We start from the raw sequence: 22,259 nt of genomic DNA, 5'->3' as shown, positions 1-22,259 counted from the left end.
TAGTAATTAGCTCTAACACTGACTAATTAATACTAAGTAATTAGACGAAAGCATATTAACACAGTAACTTGGCAAATGAAGAATGAAGAATCCCAACGGATAAACACTTGTTCTCTAATGCAGAAAAAGATGCTTGGGGTAATGACTATGCGGTAACTATGTGTGAGGGCTTAGTTTACCCAGCAGACCTGCTCTGGCTACTGTTAGCAGTAGCCTTAGGGGTGGCTGTAGCTCAGGTGGCAGAGCAGGTCAGCCACTAATCAGAAGGTCGGTGGTTCGATCCCAGGCTGCCTCCTGGCTGCATGCCAAATATCCTTGGGCAAGATACTAACCCCATGTTTGCCTACTGGTGGTGGTCAGAGGGCCCGGTGGCGCCAGTGTCCGGCAGCCTCGCCTCTGTCAGTGCGCCCCAGGGCAGCTGTGGCTACAATGTAGCTTGCCATCGCCAGTGTGTGAATGTGTGTGTGAATGGGTGAATGACTGAATGTAGTGTGAAGCGCTTTGGGGTCCTTAGGGACTAGAAAAGCGCTATACAAATGCAGGCCATTTACCATTTACCATTCAGCCATAAGCAATATAAAGGATGATTGTAACTTCTGCTTCCTATCACTTGTGACTGACTCAATGAACATGCAGCTTCACATTCAGATCCTCGTCTTGCTTGTCAAAAACATCAAGATGGCAATGGGCAAAATAGAAGGTATGTGCAGTATCAATGCAATGTTCACCATGATGTGTCTCATTTAAAAAAAAAATTATAACAAATTTCAGATAATGCCTTATAAACATTCATAATTTACAGCAATACCAATTTTCAGAGGATCTTTTGGTTTCTGATCCCTCAGTTTCTCGAATGCATAAAGTGAAAACATGCACGACATGGGAAAAATAAATGGTTTCAATTGTGCTCGTCATCTCTTCAGCAGTTAACAATAGGCCATTTTTCAAAAATGAGTAATCCTGAACAAAGATAGTGATTTCGCAGACAACAACGTGGACAAGAAGCCAGGGGGTGAAAGTTCAGAGTAGAGCTCCCATTTCAAAGCTTCACTTTCTGGAGATCTGTGCCATGCTGCTAAAGAAACCTCTCCCATTCTCAAGAATGATGAATCTGCACAAGAACATAATGAAGCTAACAAATATGATAACATTTGGTATAGCTTTGTTAGCATTCATTTAGCTGAATCCCGGAAGATTATATAGACTATATACATGAAAACTGTCTATTTTCATCTACCCAAGATAATCCTGATACACTCAGTTCAGCATTTTTATGAAACTTTTCTTCTTTCGTTTTAGCCATCTCATTCTCTCAGGTCATCAGTTTACTTCTTTCAAATGAACTGTTGAGGACATTAAAAATATCGCCATAGTTACAGTACACAGAAATGATCACATTGTTGCTGCTTTGTGAAATGAATGCAAGAGGCAACTTCATATTACAAAGTCAAATAATCTGCCCCCCCCCCAAACCCCCGTTTCAAGAAGCTGAGTTTATTACTGCAGATGGAAAATATGTGACAGCTGTGCAACTCTGAATAAGCAAATAATGTTTTCTTTTTCTTCCCCCCTTAAGCTTTAAAGTAGAAATATATCCACTATCCAAGGCGAGCGGGAATGCAGGAAGCCTGTAGAGCTCGATGGACACGTGTGCAGAATGGAAACTGTTCTTTGTGACATGGAAGCAAACTGAAAAGCTGCTAGGATGAATGCACTGAAAAAAAAAAAGAAAGAGAGAAACTAGAAGCCACCATGGGATGGGCTCACACCAGGCCCAGTGCCCCCACCCCCTCTGATCATGAGCTCAGCTGCAGATGTGTCATGTTTCAAGATTGTGTCTTGTATGGCTGTGACACTATCATGTTGACAAAAACGTATCCACAGACAGACAAAAAAGCCCCTAAACTGTATTGTGTATCCAGGATGATATTTTCCACAAAGACACACACAGACACACTAACTGACAAAGATCAAGACAGTACACTCTAAGTGATGTTTTGCTTAATGTTTTGTTTAATGCTAAAACATAATAACTGTTATTATCTGTACATTTTCAAATGTAATGTTTTACAAAAAGCGGAGAAACAAGCGTAAAGCACATTGTTATTTATGATTAAGATGCGTTATAAGTTCTTTACTTGCATTCCCGAACACAAACATTAAGTTTCGTGGTTGAATGTTAAGCTTCTTACAATTGGACTGAATTTAGGTCAATTCATGATTTTAAATAGAATAAACAGAATTTTTAGTTTTAAACATGTTTTTGACGTTTCTGGCCTTCCTCTCACTTCTGGAACAACTGCCAACTACTAACTTTTGGAACAACTTTACCCTCTTGTTTTTCTGAGGAAAAAAAATCTCAAAAACAGCACAAGTGCCTTTCTCTCCTGTCGGAGGCACACCTCTGTCTGTTCAGTGAGTAACTGTTTGCACATGCTCAGTGTTTGTTACCCAGACAGAGGATGTTTACTGTATGTGAAAAAAAAAGGCTTTCTGTGGCTTCTAATTTTCTCTGAGTAACAATTTTCAATGTAAATATAGCTTAAGTCACAGCCCAGCTGATGTTTTTAAACTGTGAGTATGATGAATCTGTCTGATGAGAACACGGTTAAAAATCTATTAAAAAAAGCTGTTAATTAAACAGAAAAATTCTCCATTTCTAGATGGTGCAAAAAAAAAAAAGTAGCAGAAATATCCTCAGTGACAAGAACATCTGGCTCTTGCTCAGCTATTCTCTTCCTTAGAGAAATGAGCTATTGATCTGTCAGATCAAAGATAGAATGCCAGGAACAAGAAATACTTGCTATTTTGTTACTGCTGCATGGTTAATCCTAAGATTTGTTCTTTATTTTCAATATGTAAATAACAGCCTTGCTATTGTTGATTTTGCGCATGCATCAAAAGACTTACATTTATAATAGAGAAAACTGCTTTTATATCTTGTTTCAGCCCTTAGTGAAGCAAAATCAACAAAGTCTGTGCCAGCCACACAAAAAGCACATGCTGCTGTGTTTGCAGAAAGAGAATCAGCTGCTTAGGGCAGTTATGTTGACAGGATGTGGTGACTAGCACTTCCTGCATAACACTAAGGCTGTGGAATGACCAGAGATGTATTAATATCTGCATTACAAGACAAGCCAAAGCCACATAATGAAAGACATTATGAAGGAACCTGTTAGACAGATTACAGAAAAATGATAACATAATATAAAAATATATCAGACACATGGGGGATGTATCAGTGTGCTAGTGATCGGAATAAGCCAGCTGATTAGCCACAACTGGTCACTGGATATATTCAATTTCAAGGAAATCTAATTAACATGTCCTGCAGCTTGACATGCACCTCTCCAGCTATGCAACATGACGCTGCAATGCAGACAACAGCTAGTGTGATTGCTTTAGTTGATACAAATACACCGACACCGTGTGATCATGGAAATCAATATAAAGCATACTAATACCCACAGAGACCTTTCTTCCTTAAAATACAATGCATGTTAATATGTGATGGGCTGGGACTGATTGGCTTCCTAATGTTGCTAATGCTGACACTTGCACAGCAGTGAGTAATCTGCTGGGGCAACCATCTGCTGTTTTCATAGCACTGCCACCATGTATAAACCCAGCTTGTTCCAAATCTGCTCTCTTTTTGTGTTATAGTAATTTCAGCTATTCGACTTCAACAAGGTTAGCTTAGTCAGCATTGTAACACTGAGAATTACACTAAGATACTCCACACAGCATCCCAATAATACCACCACCAACTAGTGTTTTGGGGGTGTAATTAAAGAGTAATGCAATTATTACAGATGGTAGAGAAATTGAAATATTCTGCAGCTCATTTTTCTTTTTTTCTTTTTATTTTATTTGTATAAAAAAAACTGTCAGCCCAATAAAATGGAGCATGACAGCAGGTCATGTAACCTGATGCAGCTGTGGACAAAATGTACAGTTTAAACTTGGTCAAAGAAAACTTGGAATAAATGCTGCATGGTGACTTTAAAAAGCTGGAATCACCCATTGCAGTTGCACTTGGTGACTCTTTATTTGCATATAAAACTTATAGTGACACTGATGATATTCAGAGTATTACAATTTTCTACTTGTCTCCAAGAAATGCCAAAACTTTAATGTGGCTTTTATATATTAGTACCAAACCATACAGAGATACAAAAGATGAGCCATTATCTGTTATGTATAACACATCTTATACGCTCTTATTCTAAAACACTGATCTGATACAGTCTGAGTTATAAATAAAGTGTTGCCTGTTGTGTGTAGTAGTTGACCAATTACACAACTGTAATGCAACTAACATATATACAGTCATTTATACAATACAGATGATGTTTAAAGAGCAGCCTTTCGACATTATCTGTAATATTATGCTCATATTTATCCATGCTTTTATACTGTGTCAACAACAGAAAGGTGGTATGGATTAAACAAAATTAATGGATAATGGTTCTATTAGCAGCTTTACTAGGGGTCAAGTCAAATGAATGAAATGAATACTTCACATCCATATGTTAAATGCTACACACGCAGCCTCAGAAAACTCAGTGAGGCACTATAGTTCTGTACTTCATTACCCATGCATTGACCATCTTAATCAATTAAAAGGAATTTAATCCAATTAGGGCCGACAGTACGCCTTTTCGAAATTGACTACATGCTCATTAAAAGTAATTGCCTTTCTGAATTTCCTGGAGTCCATGTTCTGGTGTCTGATGCAGCCAGGGCCGCCACCCCCCCACCACCACCACCACCTCCCTCAGATCCATTACCTTCAAAAAGACAAAAGGAAACTAGGATACTAATAAGACTCCCTCATTGTGCAGCGTGCACCATCACCATGACGTCTGAGAATGATTCAGACATTTCTGTGGTCATCAGTGCCACAGTCGCATTCATCACTGTCCTCTATTAACTTCACTGGAATTTTCCGACTCGTCTCGCACAATATAATTACCAGGGTTATAAGGGTGGAGCAGGGAGAGGCTGGCTACAAGTACTAGTCTTGTATGACTGAGACAGTGCTTCCATGCCTTTCCTGCCCTGTGCACTTGTCCGCTAGCACAAAACAAAAAAAAAAGTCCCCCAAAACGACAAAAGTGAAAGAACACATTTAAAACTATTAAAAGAAACTCAAAAATGACGACACACACGCACACAGTTAGTGGCTCACTCACCTGCAGGTCAAAGAACTTGCTGTAGCGTCTGTAAATGGCTTCTGTACTGCCATCGCTCCAGGACACTTTGATGATGTAAACCTGGCAACGCAAAATAAAGGAAAATAACATTGAAACTAATGCACAGCTATTATTGTGAAAAACTAAAGCCCTTGGGGCATCACTCTTCAGTCACTACCATTATTTGGGAGTGTTATGAATCCTAGAGAGGGCTGCATATAGCAGACATCCCATTTCTCTGGCAGCATCACGCAGCTGTCACTGAGTGGTTTTCATTACTGTAACATATGTTTCCCCACATCCCACTGCCTCCAGCGACCCAAGAATTGCTCTCCGGTCCCTTAAATGCACCTCAAGGAGATAAAGAAAGAGGAGGCTTTCAGAGAAACCTTGCAAAAGGAAACACAGGTGCATCCTACACAGAAGTCTCCAGTCTTGTGTCGTGACATTTAAATGCCACACTTCCATCCATTATGAGCAAATTGCTCCACTTAAAACACCCTGAAACCACCAACTTCTCCTTTCCTCCATCACATCTACCACATGCCATAGCTGGGAGGAGCTAAGACAGACTTGAGTGCGGGAAGTCAGGAGTCATGCTAATGAAAAGCCCCCAATGTCATCATCCGTTCACATGAAAAGAACAAGGATATCAGATGATTTCACTTCCTAGTGCAGTTACATCACTTCCTGCTGTAGAAAACATAATTGTTTGTCATAATTGTATACATGCAGAAGAGTGAAATAATAATAATAATAATCATAAAAAACCCACAAAGTTTGTGCTACCTTTCTAACATGGGCAGCACTAGGTTAGATAAAAAGAGGTTGACTGTGTAGGTGCAGCTGCAACTTCAATCAGACATATATCTAAAACAGTAAATCATAATGCACTTTAAATAATGTCAAGAGTTTGGGGACAGCAGCAGATTTTGATTTGGTTCTTTAAAGAATGAAAGGGGAGACGCAGGGAGGTGATTGGAAACACCCTTGCGGCTTGCTGTGTTTGGCTAAATGCTGCTGGCCCCAATCCCAGACCCTTTCAGGCCTCATTCTCTTTTTTCGGTGGACTCGAATCCGATATTACGATGGACTGATCAACTACGGGAGCTATACAGACAAGCAGCAAGGCCATCTTCATTAAACAAAAGAAGATTCCCCAAAAAGACTAGTTCAGGTTCTGTCTGACCAACTACTAGAATTAAATTACTCATCAATGAGAAGAAAAACTAATCAGTGCGAAGATATCCTGTTGTGTCCTTGCTGCAGATAAAACTAATTAAGAAATATTTGTTATCCAAACTAATTTGCAACAACTCATAGGAAACAGGAGCTGATACAAAAAAACATAACTAACCCTCCTAATTAAAGTTCCAAGTTCAAAAAAAAAACTTCAGCCATTAGATATTTGCAGATATCTCTTAAGAATTAGAGCTTTGTGTTAGAAATTCTATAGGATATACTGAACTCTGGTGAGCAGACAAGCCTTACGCAGCTTTTTGCTATTCAAGCTACATGTTCAGACCTGAGACTTTAAATTTCCTGGAACCTTGAGATCTGTGTAAGAGAGAAAAGGCATAAAATAACAGTACACCAGAGACTGAACGAACAGATGGAGAAGACACAGGACCACAAGAACTCTGCGCCCTTGACCACTAACACTCACAGCGGTACAAGGTCTGCTGGTCCTTCAGCCCCCGGTTTAAATTTGCACACCCATATGGATGCATACAAGTACACACACACACACACACACAGTGACACAACATGTACACGGAACTAACACAAACACCTGCTAAGGCCTTGGCTGCGACTCTCTCTCTTTCTCTGGCCAACTACACCAAGTGATGTCATATGTGTGACTTTATACTAAGTGCAGGATTGCAGGCAAATACACCCACATTTAGCTCTCACTAGTCACTAATAAAAGCTCTACTGTCTATGAAAAAAAGAGGCTTTGTCCTGATGACATTCTCGTCTCCCACACAAGGTCTGGTTATTAAGAAAAGAAAATTATTCCCAAGTTCTTCGTCTTCTTTCCCTCCCTTTCGCCAACTGTTGACTGGAAAAGAAACACACAACTCTCTAAACTGAAAATATATATATTTTTAAAAATAGTAATAAAAAAAATGACAATATCTGACACAGTCATAGCCTACTTGTCATAGCCTACAATGTTAGTCATAGCCTACTTCCTGGTTACCAGTGGCAACTAGCCAGTGTGGATAGTTAGCGGACTGGGCTGACTGTATATTATGTTTCTTGGGCTCTTCCACCATTGCAGGCTTCAGTGGTAAGGTGCTGCAATGGCTACGGTCACATGCATGTGATTCTGGGAGTCACTTAAAAAAAATGCACACTGAGAAAAGGGGTCATAGGTCACGTGAGTCGGCGCCACTCGAATGCTTCTTAATGATATCCTCACGTCTTTTTTAAATGAGCATTTTATTAGGTCAAAAACAATCTGAAAAACGATAACAACACAAGAGCTTTTGACTTTGGGTCACTGTACAGGTTGCTGAAATATAACAGCGTAAATCTTGATGTCGGTCGTTACTGGTCTTAAGAATAAAGATCCCAACAGATTTAAATAGTCTGAGCATGACCTGAAGTTTTCAGAAATCATATTCTAATAAAGTCTGCTTGACCGTTTCGGCTGATTTGGTCAGCTGTAATTTGACACTCTCTTTGTTTTTTACTTTTCCCAACAGGACAAAGGGGGAGACTGCGGAATATCCGCGATCTGTTGCACATTTCACGCAACAAATCACACGGTTGTGGTAATTACACAAAAGGCTTACGTAGTGTTTGTTCGGATTCCTCCGCTTCTGGACATCTTGAACAGTTACTTCTTGCACGGTGCGCCGTGGCATGATGTCCCCTTCTTTTTACGGATCCGTTGAAAAAAAAGCAGATATCCCTGTCGGGTTTTTTTTCGAGCGATCACACCCGGCTGAAAAAGTTTACACTGCGACGCTTCTTTGTCATCCGAATGGCTGGGATCGATCTGAACAAACGCCTTTTTTTCTCCCCGTAAAGCTGCCCACGTCAAAATTTCCTGTCCAACATTCAGACTCTCGCAAGCCAGAAGTTAATAATCGGTTCTTCCTTTCCCCCCCTTTCTCATGCCTTGTCCCGACCCGCTGACTGCCCCGACCAAACTCCCAGCCTATCCCAGCTCGCCTACTCCCATTTGAGCAACTGGGACGCTTCGTGGACCAACCCTCCAGCTTCAGAGCAAAACCACAGTCTGCAGGAACACTCGGGCTTCAGTCTGCACACTTAGAGCTAGATGTTAGGCTTTAATCAATATGACAGCACTCAAAAACTGCGTGCTCAAGAGCACTTAAGGAGAGCGAACTTTGCCCATTTCTCACTAAATTGGAATTCTATTTATTTCAATTCTCTGTCGCAACTTTGAATGTTCGCCTTCTTTGCGACCAACCGCTCTCCATTAGCAATATAATAACACTGATGCAATTTAAATGACAGTTAAGAGTGGATGTTGTCTCACTGTGCGTACAGCTGAGCTGCAGATGTCTGAATCAGATGGCTTGAGTCTGAGCTTACTTTTCAACTCATATGCTAACTACAAACTACAGAGGACATCGTTCAGATATACAGTGCTGTGCAAAAGTCTTGAGTCAATCATCAAAGAGATAGGCACTCTTGGGATGAACCAGTGCTGTCTATATATAACACTAAACTTAGCAACCCCCCCCCCCAAAAAAAAGCAGTTTTAAATTGTATTTTTAAGACACTTAGTTACTAGCAAAACATAATTTTCTTCCATTTCTTTAGTTAAATCTCTGAAAATTGCCAAAGATAACACAAAATTGAAGTGTTAGGCCTAGAAATATCTAGACTTGAGTGTCTGAAAGTTATGTCTTTAGGAAACAGGGGGGAAAAAAGAAAGAAATCCATAAAAGACCTGACACAGGTCGTGGGAAATCCATCCGGCCCTCACTTGATACATCTACTGTCTGCAGAGGTCTCACAAGAAATGATCTCAGTGGAAGGGTGAGAAAGAGCACCGGGGGAGAAAAGGCTGAGGGATGCCAAATAACACAAGAATTACTCTGAAAACCAGTGGTAGCAGGCCTTATGGCATTATGAACCTAAACTGAACACTTTTGTATGAAATCCTTGTCAGCAGGTACAGAGAAGGTGTAAAACATGGGGAGGCCATGTTTTAACTGCTCTTTGGAAATCACCAACAAGTTGTTAATGCAAAGGTAGAAACTCTTAAATGCTTGAATGAGTCATATGTTAGTGGGAAATGCCTTAACACGCACACATCAGACTTTAAAACATGAAGTGATATCCTGTGTCTCGATGTGATTATTAGTCATAAGATGATGTGATTAGTAAACTGGAAATGTGTTAATATTTATTTTTCCATCCTGGTAACACAACACTATCACTCTATGGTTTATTGTTTAGTATTTAGATTTGTACAAACTCAGAATACTTGCAGTTACGGTCAACATTTCTTTGCTGATATGTCACCAGGATGACTGCTGAGGGCCAGTGTCAGGTTTGTTTTAAAATAGCTCCATCTTTTGGTGTGCCATACTCATTACATTAGTACTGTACATGTGGAAATCTCCCCATCTGTAGATATCAGATGAATATGATGGAAGATATTGGTAATATAATTTAAAAAAATTGAATAAAGTTTGTGTTGAATAAACTTGCTATTTTTAAGATGGGGAAAATATTTGACAGCCTCATTTTTAACTTTGAAATAGAAAGCACTTCAGACAAAAGAAGAAATGAAACTTTATATTTATTCCATTGTTGAAAAATAAAGTCACGGTTATGAGTGATGGGATGTGAGATGGGACATTTTTCACAGAAAAGGAGAAGGAAAATGTTAAACATATGACTCGTAACTTTTTAGAAAACATCCTTTTGTTTGTATTCGATATAAAGTATTACAAAAAATTTAAATGGTTGTAAAAACTGAGAAATGGAGACAGACAGTTATCAAGTATAGTAACGCTGGTCATCACAAGTTTGTAGAAATGTGTTTTAAATAAGTGTTATTGTAAGAAAAACAATACAATGCATCTTTGTTAAGTTATTGTAAAAATACAGACCAACATTTTTTTATGGCTATAATAGAGAATAAGAAGAATTAACACTTACAAAAAGTGTCAGAGTAGCCAAGTAAAAGTTGCTCATAGTAAGAAATCGGAAAGCAAATAAGTCTATATAAATTCTTATTAGCATTAGGGATTTTATGTGCAGGGGCATGCACCACGTAAAAAAGACAAGGACGCATGGTGCCTCAGTTGTATAACACATGGAAATAAAGGTTTATATGAAGGGTGAAGGATCAGTACCATCACACATTTGCAGCTCCAGGTGTGATGTGATGCCAGGGAACTGTTCTTGCAGTGGCAGTAAATAGCCCAAGGCCTCTCCTTGAGTTACCGGGCCGGAGTAACGATAAGGACGGATGTTGAAGATCTTCACGCAGTGTACTAAATGGGACCAAAACAAATATAAATCAATTATTTTGTGGGCATTAATTCCTTAATATCACCCTTAAAAAAATGCTCAGACAAATCAATGACTTAAGCTAACTCAGCTGAATAAAGTGCTTATTGACTACACACCAAAGAGTTTGAGTTTACTGTTTTATAACTTGCTATCAATCACATGTAAATCATATGAAACTGATGAGGAAAATGCTCTGTATGAATGTGACGGCCTCATTTTGAGCTTGTTAACTCTAGTTATTTGTAGAGTTTGCTTCCTTAATGTTTTCCAGCAGTCTGATCCAGAAATTGAGAGCAAAATGGCTGTATTTCCAGTTTTTCTCTGTGAGGAGTATTGGATATCTGACAGATGGGTGTGGGGGATAAGAGTGTGAGTCTGGCTTTTTGATTTTATATAAGTGAGAGCATTTTTAAATCAAGTCTGTAGAATTGGGAAGCCAGTGTAGCTCTAATAAAACTAGTGCCCTCTGTTATGCATTTTAGTTACTAAGCTTGCAACAGAATTCTGATTAAGTTGCAGACCAGAAAAAAAGTGCATTGTAGTAATCCAAACTAAAAGAGATGAGTGCATGAACAAGTTTTTCGGACTGAGCAAAGGGTGGATTTTGGCAATATTCCCAAGATGGAAGAAGGTTGGCTTGGTAATAAGCTCGTGCCTGAAACTCCAAGACTTTCAACTTGTGGTTTTACCCTGTTAGCTTATTTCCCTAGTTTGGCTGAAGGATATAGCTGTGGTAAGGTGGGTTTAGCATTCACTTTATCGTTGGCATATGAATAGTTCGCTTGTGCAGCTAAAATCCTCTTCCAGCGTTTACAAATGTTACAAATGCAGGCTCAAGACCCTAAAAAAAACCTTAGATCTCGCCTTTACCATCCACCTAAACAAGCCGGCTGCCAACCTAGAAACAAACAACCTAAAAGTAGTTCTACAGCAAACTCACCAACATCATTAAATCTTAAAAACACTTAATGATCAGTGTCTCAGCATTAATGTGGGCATCACGGTGAGGTAATGTGTCTCTGTGATGTCTAATCATGTCTGTGCTTTACCCGGAGATGAAAGGAGCTGACAGTACATGTGTTCTTCTGATAATACACTTCAATTATAAGGTGAGAGGCAGAATGAGGACTAATGATGTTTACTCATCATTCCAGCACCTTATCAGCTCAGGATGGTCTCAAAACACATTACCACGCATGAGCACATATACACATATAAATAGGTATACACCGCAAAGGAATACATGGGTATTTTAGGCACATACACAGATGCATTCCCTTTTTTCTCTAATGATGGCCCTTATGGGGGGTCATTACTCATGAACAGCCTTTAGTGGGGTTTCACATAGACCCCGATCTTAGGGGCTATCAGGAGGTCAATGCAGTCTCCGCTCGCGTTTCAGCACCTTAACTAATCCCTTTAAATCATTCCTTTTCATTCTCATGCAATGCCTCTACCATAATAGCATGGCCTCGCCTTTGCCCTAGCCATGGAACTATACAGTAGATTAAAGGAATTCACAGGCAACACTACAAGGTTACAAGGATTTAATTAAACCTGGTTTATGCTTATTTTCAGTTATAAAAATATCTCAATGGACTTCTAAATTGAATTTTTTAGAAATTGAAACAGACTTGCACACCGACTTATGGCCATACTAACAACATGGGTCTTTGAATGATATTCTGGTAGGCCATTTGACTGGTCTGCCACTTTGGTTCCAACTGAAATATTTAGACAAGTACTGGATGATTTGACGTATGTTTGGGTACAGCTATTCATGCAGTCACTGATTCATCCTAATGATGTGCTAAATATCTACTGAAATAGGTCTTTATCTGGTACAGGAATCGGTAAAGACCTGCAAAGTCTTTGTCCTGTTTATTTTGATTGAGACTCACATCTACAGTTTTAAAAACACTGTAATTTTCCTTGCTTTGCTAACTTTCAGGTATTGTGCTAGCATCTTGTCCCTCTTACCATCACTGAGGAGTTTGACTCCATCAAACTGATAACCAGCTGGGTCTTTCCGACTCACTGGACCGGCCAGAGAGCCTGAAAATATTGTGTTGATGATCGAATAGTCATCACATACAAGGTCCACTGCTTTATAAAGGCCATTACCTCTGTAAAAAGACATGTGACAGAGGAGACTGGCATTAGTTTGCCATCAGAAAAGGCTAGATTCAATTAGTCATCTTAATCTGGCCAGAACAAAAATCTCTGATTAGTTATTTGGACATCATCTTTGTCTACAGAAAGTCAGCCTTCTACCCAGACAAAGCTTCACTCATCATTAATTCCAAGTGGTTTGGTAAAAATGTGCTTTGTCATTGTAGGGATCAGGCTTGGATACTATACAAAACTAGACATGGGGCAGTATCAGCGTCTGCATGTTGCAGTATGAGTAATCCTCTGTGGGCTCTGAGATAAAGATCTGATCAGGATTAGTCACCTTTGGGAGTTAAAAGCTCCACAGCCGTACGCATCACAAGCCCTCACTCTGTTGTGGTGACCGGCACAAAGCATGCTCCAGGCTTGGACTACAGAGAGAGGTAAAATGAAATAGGTTAGATAATACTTCTCCTTCCAAAATAGGCACCATATTAAAAGCTGCAGCACTGCACGCCAAAAGGCCAAGCATAAAGACGATATTTTTAAAAATATGTTTTAACATCCACTGACTGTGACTCATGCTCTATTCATGTGGAAATAAGGCCAATTACAGCAGAAAGGCACTATTCAAATGTCATTTACTGATGTCTTCTCCATCAGTTTTGTGTTACCCACACATACAGCCTCACTCCCACAATAACGTTTTCATGAGTCAGACTTGAAAAAAACTCTGCAAATCCATTTTAATTCCTTCTTGGCAGAAAAAAAGAATGAGCTGTGTGTTTGTGACCATCTGAAGAAGTTTGCAGGAGGTTTGTGTTATTGTAACATTTCGATATGGGCAGATGCATATTTCTATCATACCTGGCATGCAGCACTGGCGCGTCTTGGCCCCTGAACACTTGTCTTTGAGGTATCGGTCTTGGCAGATGTAACGGACTGGCTGGCAGATGCCTCCCAATCTAGTGCAGCTGATGTCACTTCTAGGTCCCATGAACACTCTCTTGCTTCCTGATTTGACTTTCTTTCCTGGAGTCACAGCCTTTGGCCTCCTGTCATTAGAACTTGTGAAATTTCCCTTCACCTTGAGTCTGCTGCTGTTCTTGTCAGGGCTTTGAATTTGTTCCTTTTTTCTCTCTCCATGTTCTAAAGCGCCACTTAACACCACATCTTGGGAGAGATGAAATGAAATGAGAGTTAGAGTTAAGAGTGTAATGGAGAAAGGATTAAAAAAGAGAATGGCTAGAAAATTTCCAGGTTGAAGGATTAAATCAAACTTTTCTGAGACTGATATTTGGAATGAGTTATGCAGTATTTGGAATATGAAGCAGCAGATTTTCTTTCTGTTCAGTTAATACCACTTACAGTCTGTGAAAAAGTATATGCTCCCTTCCTGATTTCTACTTTTTTTTTTTTTTGCATTTTTGCTACATCCATTTGCATCTGCTTATCCAATTCAGAGTCGCTCAAAACTCATAATTGCAATATAGACCGGGGCTGCAAAGTATCTCAAGCTGGAGTCCACGGTGTCACCAAAACTGCCTAAAGTATGCCTCACCTCCAAATCTCTCTCCTCAGTCTGAACCACCTAACCTATAATCTGTTCCTGAAGTGTACCATGATTTAGCAGAAGTGTTCGGAAACGATCCAGCTTTCTTTCTCCCTCCTCACCATCCTTTTGATTGTTTTACAGATTTACTTCCAGAAGCCTCACTGCCCACTAGTTGACTCTACAGTTTAACTAAACTAGAATGTGAAGCAATGGAAAAGTACATCATGGACTCTCTTGTAGATGGAAGTATTCATCCGTCTTCTTCTCCTTTTGGCGCATGCTTCCTCTTTGTCGAGAAGAAAGAGAAAACTCTCCATTCTTGCATTGATTTCAGAGATTTGCACAAAATAAGTACCATTACTGCTCCTTTTATCTGCCTTTGAACTCCTGCAGTGGGCTACAGTTTTTTTTTCCAAGCTGGATCTCCATAATGCATAACATCTGTTGTCAGTGTTGGGGAGTAACGGAATACATGTACCGCCGTTACGTATTTAGAATACAAAATATGAGTAACTGTATTCCGTTACAGTTACCGTTTAAAAAGGTGGTATTCAGAATACAGTTACTTTGTTGAAATAAATGGATTACACTGCGGTACTTTCCTGTTTCATTTTGTCGCGGGTCAGGACTGTTTGGGTTTTGTTTGACAGCTACGTTCTTTCGTTCCAGGCGGCAGCGTTACGGTTGCCATGGTTACAGGGCGACGCTCTCTCTCTCTTTCTGCGACTGTGTGTTTCCTGGGTGAGAGAGCGCCTTTTCGTTGTTGTTGTTGTGCTAAGCTAACAGGCAGAATGCTACAAGCATAGCTCTAAAGAATGTAGCATCACGGGCAGTGTAGTCCGTGTTGCAGGGAGAATGGACTGCCATACACGTTATGTGTCTGTGAGCGCGAGGAGGGAGAAAAAGGCGAGTGGAAAGGTATGAGTTGTCGTCGAGGAAAAACGGGAGCTGGAAGCATGTAAATATAATAATAACCACTGCAGCCAAGAAGAGTGCCTGACGAGCCCAGTTGTAAGTAAGCTATTAAGACTCGACTGTACACCGTGTTCGTGTTTTCCTCCGAAAACAATAAGTTCCGTTGGAGCAGTCTTTCAACGCCTCTCTCTGTCTCTCGCAAGAAAAATTGACCCACACAACAAAGTAAAGCTATTTTTCGGCTATGAGCCGACAGGGACCCCGCCGTATTAGTCAGAGGTCCCTTTACTACACAGCAAATCCAGCATGTCCAAATTAACACTGTCGGATTTGATTTCAACACTATTAAAGTGTCTATATGGGTCCACACCAGAGAGTGTTAATTTAACTCTTTTTGGAGGGTTGGTACGTTAACTCTGATTTAGTGTTAAACACCAAATCTGTCTGGAGTTGATAATTTAACACTTGGTGTTAAGAGTTTATATATTAACTCTCAAAGAGTATTTTAGTTTAACTACGTAAGAGTTATCTTCTAATTCATTCTAAAAAGCGGGAATTTTACTGTTCTGAACTTCTAGAAATTTCTTTTGGAAATAAACATTTACTAAAAAGACGCAATGGTTTTTGAAAAACATTTATACTGAACTGTGCACCACAATTTCAAAACATTTTCTGAAAGATGTAACAGTGTACATATTCTCACTTTCATTAGAATTTTGTTTATCAAAAGGTCTGACATGGTAAATGCAAATAACAGCATTCTCATCACTTATTTCTTCAATACAATATGCATGTCCTTCATTCATCCTTTGTGGAACTTCAACGCACTTCTGCTCTCCCCCATATTCCATCTTTACAGGCATATCCTGTGCGGAGATTGAATAACAATTAGTTGACACTAATTAATGGCACAAATAATCCAGTAAACAATTGCAGCACAGTAAAAAAAAAAAAAAAAGGAATCCTCTTTGAGACATTACTTGTGTAAAGTATTTTTCCCAAAAGACAAGGACACAGGCAACAGGTAATACTGAACTAAATGTAAAACCTCAACCTTTTTAATTTTTACCTAAACCGTGTGCACAAAACTCTGGAGGGATCTATGCTAACGTAGAATCCAGTCAGGATGCCTGCTACTGCTGTTTGCTCGTTTTTTTTTTTTATGGGAGATCGTTTTCAGGCTTCAAGCAGCACCATTATACCAACATTTCACATTCTAGACATTGTTTTAGGTGTATTTGACCAAAAGTTTGACTGAAAATTCACATCCAAGCTTTTTTTCAAGGCTGTGGTATTTGCCCGCAAACAATACCTTTCAGCTAGCTAAAACAGAATATTATGCTATCACCGAGCAACATGGCTAATGCCTTTCACACAGCTTTGTCTCAACTCCAAAGAGCCACAGAAGTAAAAGCTAATAATAATAATTGAAACAATCTTTGAAAAAATGACTTACCAAGCATGGCAAACAACTCAAATATGTAGAGCAAAATGTTCTGAAACGGCTTCACTTCAGCTTCGATTGGAGCCGTGCTGGGGGCGGAGTCTGTCAATTTACTCTATTGGTGTCATAGCCTCTGTAGGAGTTCAGAGTTAAGAGGTCAAGAGTTAATGTTTCCATTGTAACACCTCCAGATTTGACAGAGAAACGCTCATTTTTAACACTCGATTTTAACTACTATCATTTTACACCTCAGAGTTACATTAAAAGAATGTGACTCTACTTAGAGTAAAATTAACTCTACTTTTGCAAGAAGACTCTTAACACCAAAACATTTAACACTTTTGAATTTGCTGTGTACAGTTCGGAGTCGCGGACCTTCAGTAATAGTAATAAATCACACAGCAATAGTACATTCACGTTGTTGTAAAAAGCACGATAATATATTAAGTAATCCAAAGTATTCAGAATACGTTACTCTCATTGAGTAACGTAACGGAATACGTTACAGAATACATTTTGGGGCATGTATTCTGTATTCTGTAACGGAATACATTTTAAAAGTAACCTTCCCAACACTGTCTGTTGTGCATTAAGGAAAACAGCCTTCAGTACTCACCTGTGACACTTCTTATACCTGGTAATGCCCTTTGGTCTTACCAATGGTCCTACTGTTTTCCAAATGCTTGTCAATGACATTCTCTGTGACTTTCTGAAATGTGATTTTCTTTGTTTTATTCTTGTTTACCTGGATGACAATTTGATTTTTAAAGTCCATCTCAGAACACTGTAAGTCCAGCAGCTCCTCCAATGCCTTCTGGAGAAGCTGTATGTTAATGGAGAGAAGAGCTCTAATGCTTTTTGAATGTTGCCACTCTATCCATGACCTAAGGAAAACCTCCTTGTCTATTACTGACTTCTCCAAAGTTTGCCTTCCAGTGAAACTCTTTGCCATGGCCTTGTTCTTATTCAACCAGACCCATCTCAGCAGTTCATTGTGGAAGTGGACGCGTCAGATTCTGAGGTAGGAGTTGTCTTATTTCAACAGAAAAATGGCAAAATTCACTCAGTGCATTGTTGGCGCCCATGAACTGCTGGCCATCAAGTTAGTCCTCAAAGAACGGAGACACTGGATGGAGCAAGCTGAGCATCTCTTTGTTGTATTTACCGACCATGACAACCCCCATTACCTTCAGACCACCAAACATCTAAACTTTTGCTTTTTACCAGATTCAGCCTAACCATCACTTACAGACCTGGCTCCCATAATTTAAAGCCTGACACAATGTCCCATTAATTCTCCACCTCTGATTCCACCTCAGAGAATAAAACCATCCTTCCACTTATTTGCATCATCAGTTCCTTGGCTTGGGAAATAAAGTCTCTCTTAGGGAATGCTTAGCGGGAAATAAGTCCTCCAGCTCCCCACCTTCCCCTCTTCTTCAGACTCCCATTCACCCTCGGTCCCACCTGTAGTCCCATCTGACTACTGCCCAGATTAAATCCACAATGTCTTTCACATCACTTCACAGCTCAAACCTGTTCGGTCCAATCCACTGTTTTGTACCTTTGTCTAATATTAAAATTTGCTTGATGATACGAAACACATAAGAGTGACAACTATGGCAAAAAAAGAAGAAATCATGAAGGGGGATAAATACTTTTTCACTGGACTGTTTATTTATATTACAACTAGATTTAGATATTAGGGATACCAGTTACATTCTGTCATACTTCACATAGATGTTTGCTTCAAAATGACCCCACAAAAAAACACTATTTTAAAAGGATCACCTTCAAAATTGCAGTTTTTAGGTATTAAGGGAAAAACTTTTCTTGCATTTTCTTGATTAGTTAATAAAGTCACCAAGTAAGTCTTAACACACTGTAGGATGCCTTTTTTCAGGGTTGAATGGTGTTACTTGTCTATATAGACAGACAGAGTCATAGTTCAGTTATTCATAGTATGTTTAATTCTGACAGCATACTAATTATCCTGCCCAGGCATGAGTCTTTGATCTTCATTAACCTCAGAAGCACATAAAATATTTCAATCACACTGCCCTGGCACAAGAACACACATTGGGCTCAGTGATTGAAAGAAGCTGCTTATCACTAGAAGGCCTTAATGAGTGGGCAGAATGGTTGTGGCTGTGGCATGGAAAAGCAATTTTCCTCAGCATGTGAACTAAATTAGAAAAGACCAAATTTTTTTGACATGTGCAAGTGTGCCTTTTGCCTCAGCAAAATTAGATAGCATTAAAGGTTTGCTGCAGTTTTACTAAATGTTTGTTTATGTATTGCCAGGCTTCTACTACATTTTAAAGCAGCTGCAGTGTTAGGCTGTTAACAGTTAAGGTACTAACAGTTAACCTGAAGAGATGAACACATGCAAAGACAGACACAGCACTGATTGGCAAGCACATTTCCATTAACTCCACTTGACTGGATACCTCTCATGGAACTGCAGGGTTGTGTCCACTGTGGTGCACGAATCATTTTCATCTCAGTAGAAAGATGGCTGTCTCATTTTCATGTCGCTCAGCAATCCCCCAGAGTTACTGTGCCTTAAGCTTTTTAGTTAGATGCAATGATGTAATGTTGCATTAAGCACTCAGTCATGCTTTAAATGTGTCATCCACTTGCGCCAACTCATAGTCTCTCTGGCAATAGGCTCGAACCCCCCAAGGTTCATGTTTACAGGAGTTTACAGTCTCCTAATAGGGCTCAGTTCATGGTAATTTGCAGGGCCAAGCAGATGTTTATGCACCATTTATTGTTTCCATAATGGGAATCTTATTACACTGCTGAATGAAAATTTGTGTCCTATGTACCCTAATGCATACTTTTAGCATGTGGATTCAAGTATTTTGTGGGAATGCACGTGTCCATTTCTGTATGATCTACTTAATACAATTACTAATATATCCCAGACATATTCCATACACTATGATGCACGCTAGAATAGTGTGCATTTTGCAGGTGGCAATTTTATACGAAAGTGACTTACGTACAGCATAATAAGAGCGCAGATATGACACAGATCCTAAACAGTCTTCCCATCATCAGGTCAGAAAAAAAAAACTCTGTAGAATGATGAATGAACAACAGAAAATGTTTTTAATCTAATCAAACAAGTGTCCGATAAATGTAATCTTTGTATCAATATCAACTATCTGGCTAAATCCTTCAATAAAAAAAGTTAAAAATATAGCTTGGGTTTTGGTTTTTTAAAAATATAATACTAGGAAATCTGTCTCAAATCTCAAAGGAACACACGGAAATGATGGAATAATACTGAGACTTTTTAGAGATAGAAAATTGAACTAGACTTACCAGTCATGTGCAGATGCTGAAGAGTGGCTCCCAGCTCAGTGGGAAGGAACACAAAGAAGGGACTGTTGGAAAACCAGCCTGCTGTGGAAGCTACACGCCTGAGCCACAGGACATCCCCCAACTGTCAATATTGACATTGGCTGCTAGAAAGCATACCCTTTTACTGGCTCAAAAAGCTCAAGTTTACTTACTTTCTACTGCTACACTAAAAGCTAAAGATTAGGACACACACACACACACACACACACACACAGCTTGGCTTCAGTAAACATTAAATCTACTTGAGAACTTTCAGTTAAAAACTCGTTTTATGTATTAGACAGTAAATAGTAACTTGGGAAAAGCACCAGCTGTTATGGCTAATCTAAATATACAACAGGTGATATAACAATGAAATGCTTATAATATTTAAAAAATGTTGTTTTAAAGTTCTTTTTATTGTCTCCAAGAAATAAAGTTTATACTGTTTTGCCAATTTCACAGTAGTGGGAACAACCGCTGGCACTATTAGGTTATGCATAGTTGCACTGAACTCTGACTCCTAGCATGGCTCCAATTACACCCCTCCAATAAACTCATTAGTATATGTGGTGCAGTCAGCAGGTGCTTGACTGTTGTGTCAAGCTTAATGAGACAACAACAACGAAGAAAAAAGAAAAAAAGGAGAAAGAAAAATTATTATATTCATACCGTGAGACTGGCATCTTTCATTGCATAATTTGCCTCCGCGAGGCAATGGAAGTTAATCAATGATGAATTTCTTCCTCTCCCTCCGGGAGAGTGAAAAAGACGTACATGGATGAATGATGGATGGATAAACACGTGAATGTAGGCTATTTTAGACATTGCTTTGTGCAGAATAGAGAATGGGAAAGCCAGAGATGAGAAAAAAGGGTTTAATTGAGGTTACACACATTGTATTCTAGCCAAAGAAAGGAGCTAAGTGTTCTGTCTTGAGTAACTGGGAATGCCCAAAATGTGGTTACTGCACTTACAAAAACTAATAAAAGCCCTCAGAATAGGCCTTGCTGTGATGAATTTAGAGTTGATTCATAATAAATAATTAGTAATTGAGTTAACAGATGTACAACTCAAACATCTGTTTAAATGAGTCACAGAGATAAATGTGTGGTTCTTTCGTTGCAGCAACCAATCAAAATTAATTTCAAAAATGAAGGGCTATATCTCTGTATGTACGTCCAAGTGTATTTTTCTCTACTGATGTATTGTGGTCAGCTGGTTGCTCTCTCTGAATTTACAATTTACTGAGAGCAGAGGAATGGATTCAATAGCAGCCGGTAAAGAGTTGAGCCTTTTGCAGCCAGACAGCTTTGATAATCAAATATCTGGGCAGAGGATTACACTGATAGACCATATGGCTTGGAATTTGAAAAAGAAGAGAGGGAATTAGGGAGACTAATAAAAGACAAGGGAACAGAAAAGGAGAGAATAATTAGAGCTGAAGTGGTAGTGCTCAAGACTGAGCGAGTGAGGGAGGGAACAAGTGAAAAAAAACACAGGGAAGTGAGAGAAATAGCAAAGACAGTCGACTGGGCAAATAGAAAATGAGAATGAAGCAGCAGAAATTCCAGCTAGGCTATCTGCATCTCAAACATGAAAGAAAGGCTGGTGTTGACTCAGTGAAAACCCTTTGATAAACATGGCTGCTTAAATAAAAACATGTATCACATTCTTCAAACTCCTGGGAGGACAGAACTGACATTTCACTCCTGCTTCTCTGTCAGTTAGTTCTGGCATTTCAAGGAGACAGAGAAGAGATGCCACAAGTGTTTCCTAGCAACAGTTCGCTGCAAAACCCTTCTCCTCCTCCTCCTCCCACCTTCTCTCCTCCGCTCGCCTCCCCCTAGAACTCCCTCCATCCCTGAGATACGAGTTGCAGCAATGCAGCACTTGCTTTAGACCTGAAATACATTCTAATTCTCCTGACCCTCCCTCCCTCTCCCTCCAGTTCCCTTCAGCACGCTGCCAGGCCTGCATCAAATGACATTCAGGCCGCTGTCATCTGTAAAGAAAAAGCATACAGCCAGGCTATTCCCTGTGAAGGTTGAAGGCACTGCAACTGAGAAGTGTTGGCAGACAAAGTACTAAAAGAATGCAGCAATATTTTACCTTTTACACGGTGAGCGGTTAATGTGCATGAGCCTGACTCTTACTCTTTCATTTGATTTCTTTAGCA

General features: G+C 39.5%; 2 protein-coding genes across 5 annotated transcripts in view; both read right to left on the bottom strand.

The window, feature by feature from the left end:
- The window catches only part of sh3pxd2b (SH3 and PX domains 2B), a 33,807-nt gene extending 25,436 nt beyond the window's left edge, over positions 1–8,371 (bottom strand). For 2 of the 4 annotated variants that reach the window (XM_080866245.1, XM_080866246.1), the window contains exons 1-2: positions 7,997–8,369; positions 5,196–5,276 (exon numbers count right to left, since the gene is read on the bottom strand). In XM_080866245.1, coding sequence (XP_080722371.1) covers positions 5,196–5,276; positions 7,997–8,068 — 153 coding nt within the window. In that variant the 5' untranslated portion in view covers positions 8,069–8,369. Of the gene's footprint in view, positions 1–5,195; positions 5,277–7,996 lie in introns of all 4 variants that reach the window. The other 2 variants (XM_080866243.1, XM_080866244.1) reach the window with 2 other exon arrangements.
- A 1,621-nt stretch (positions 8,372–9,992) lies between these two features.
- On the bottom strand, positions 9,993–20,766 carry LOC308387501 (uncharacterized protein; the record flags this gene model as incomplete). The annotated part of the gene is made up of 7 exons (XM_080867608.1): positions 9,993–10,684; positions 12,684–12,829; positions 13,159–13,246; positions 13,683–13,988; positions 19,741–19,812; positions 20,063–20,160; positions 20,753–20,766. 7 exons carry the CDS (start codon positions 20,764–20,766, stop codon positions 10,518–10,520), a joined length of 891 nt encoding a protein of 296 aa, XP_080723734.1. The 3' UTR covers positions 9,993–10,517.
- Positions 20,767–22,259: the final 1,493 nt, after the last annotated feature.

This window comes from Rhamphochromis sp. 'chilingali' (assembly GCF_963969265.1).
Source record: "Rhamphochromis sp. 'chilingali' genome assembly, chromosome: 19".
NCBI classification, from domain to species: domain Eukaryota; kingdom Metazoa; phylum Chordata; class Actinopteri; order Cichliformes; family Cichlidae; genus Rhamphochromis; species Rhamphochromis sp. 'chilingali'.
The sequence above is the reverse complement of the archived record's forward strand: the minus strand, read 5'-3'. Positions and strand labels throughout refer to the sequence as shown.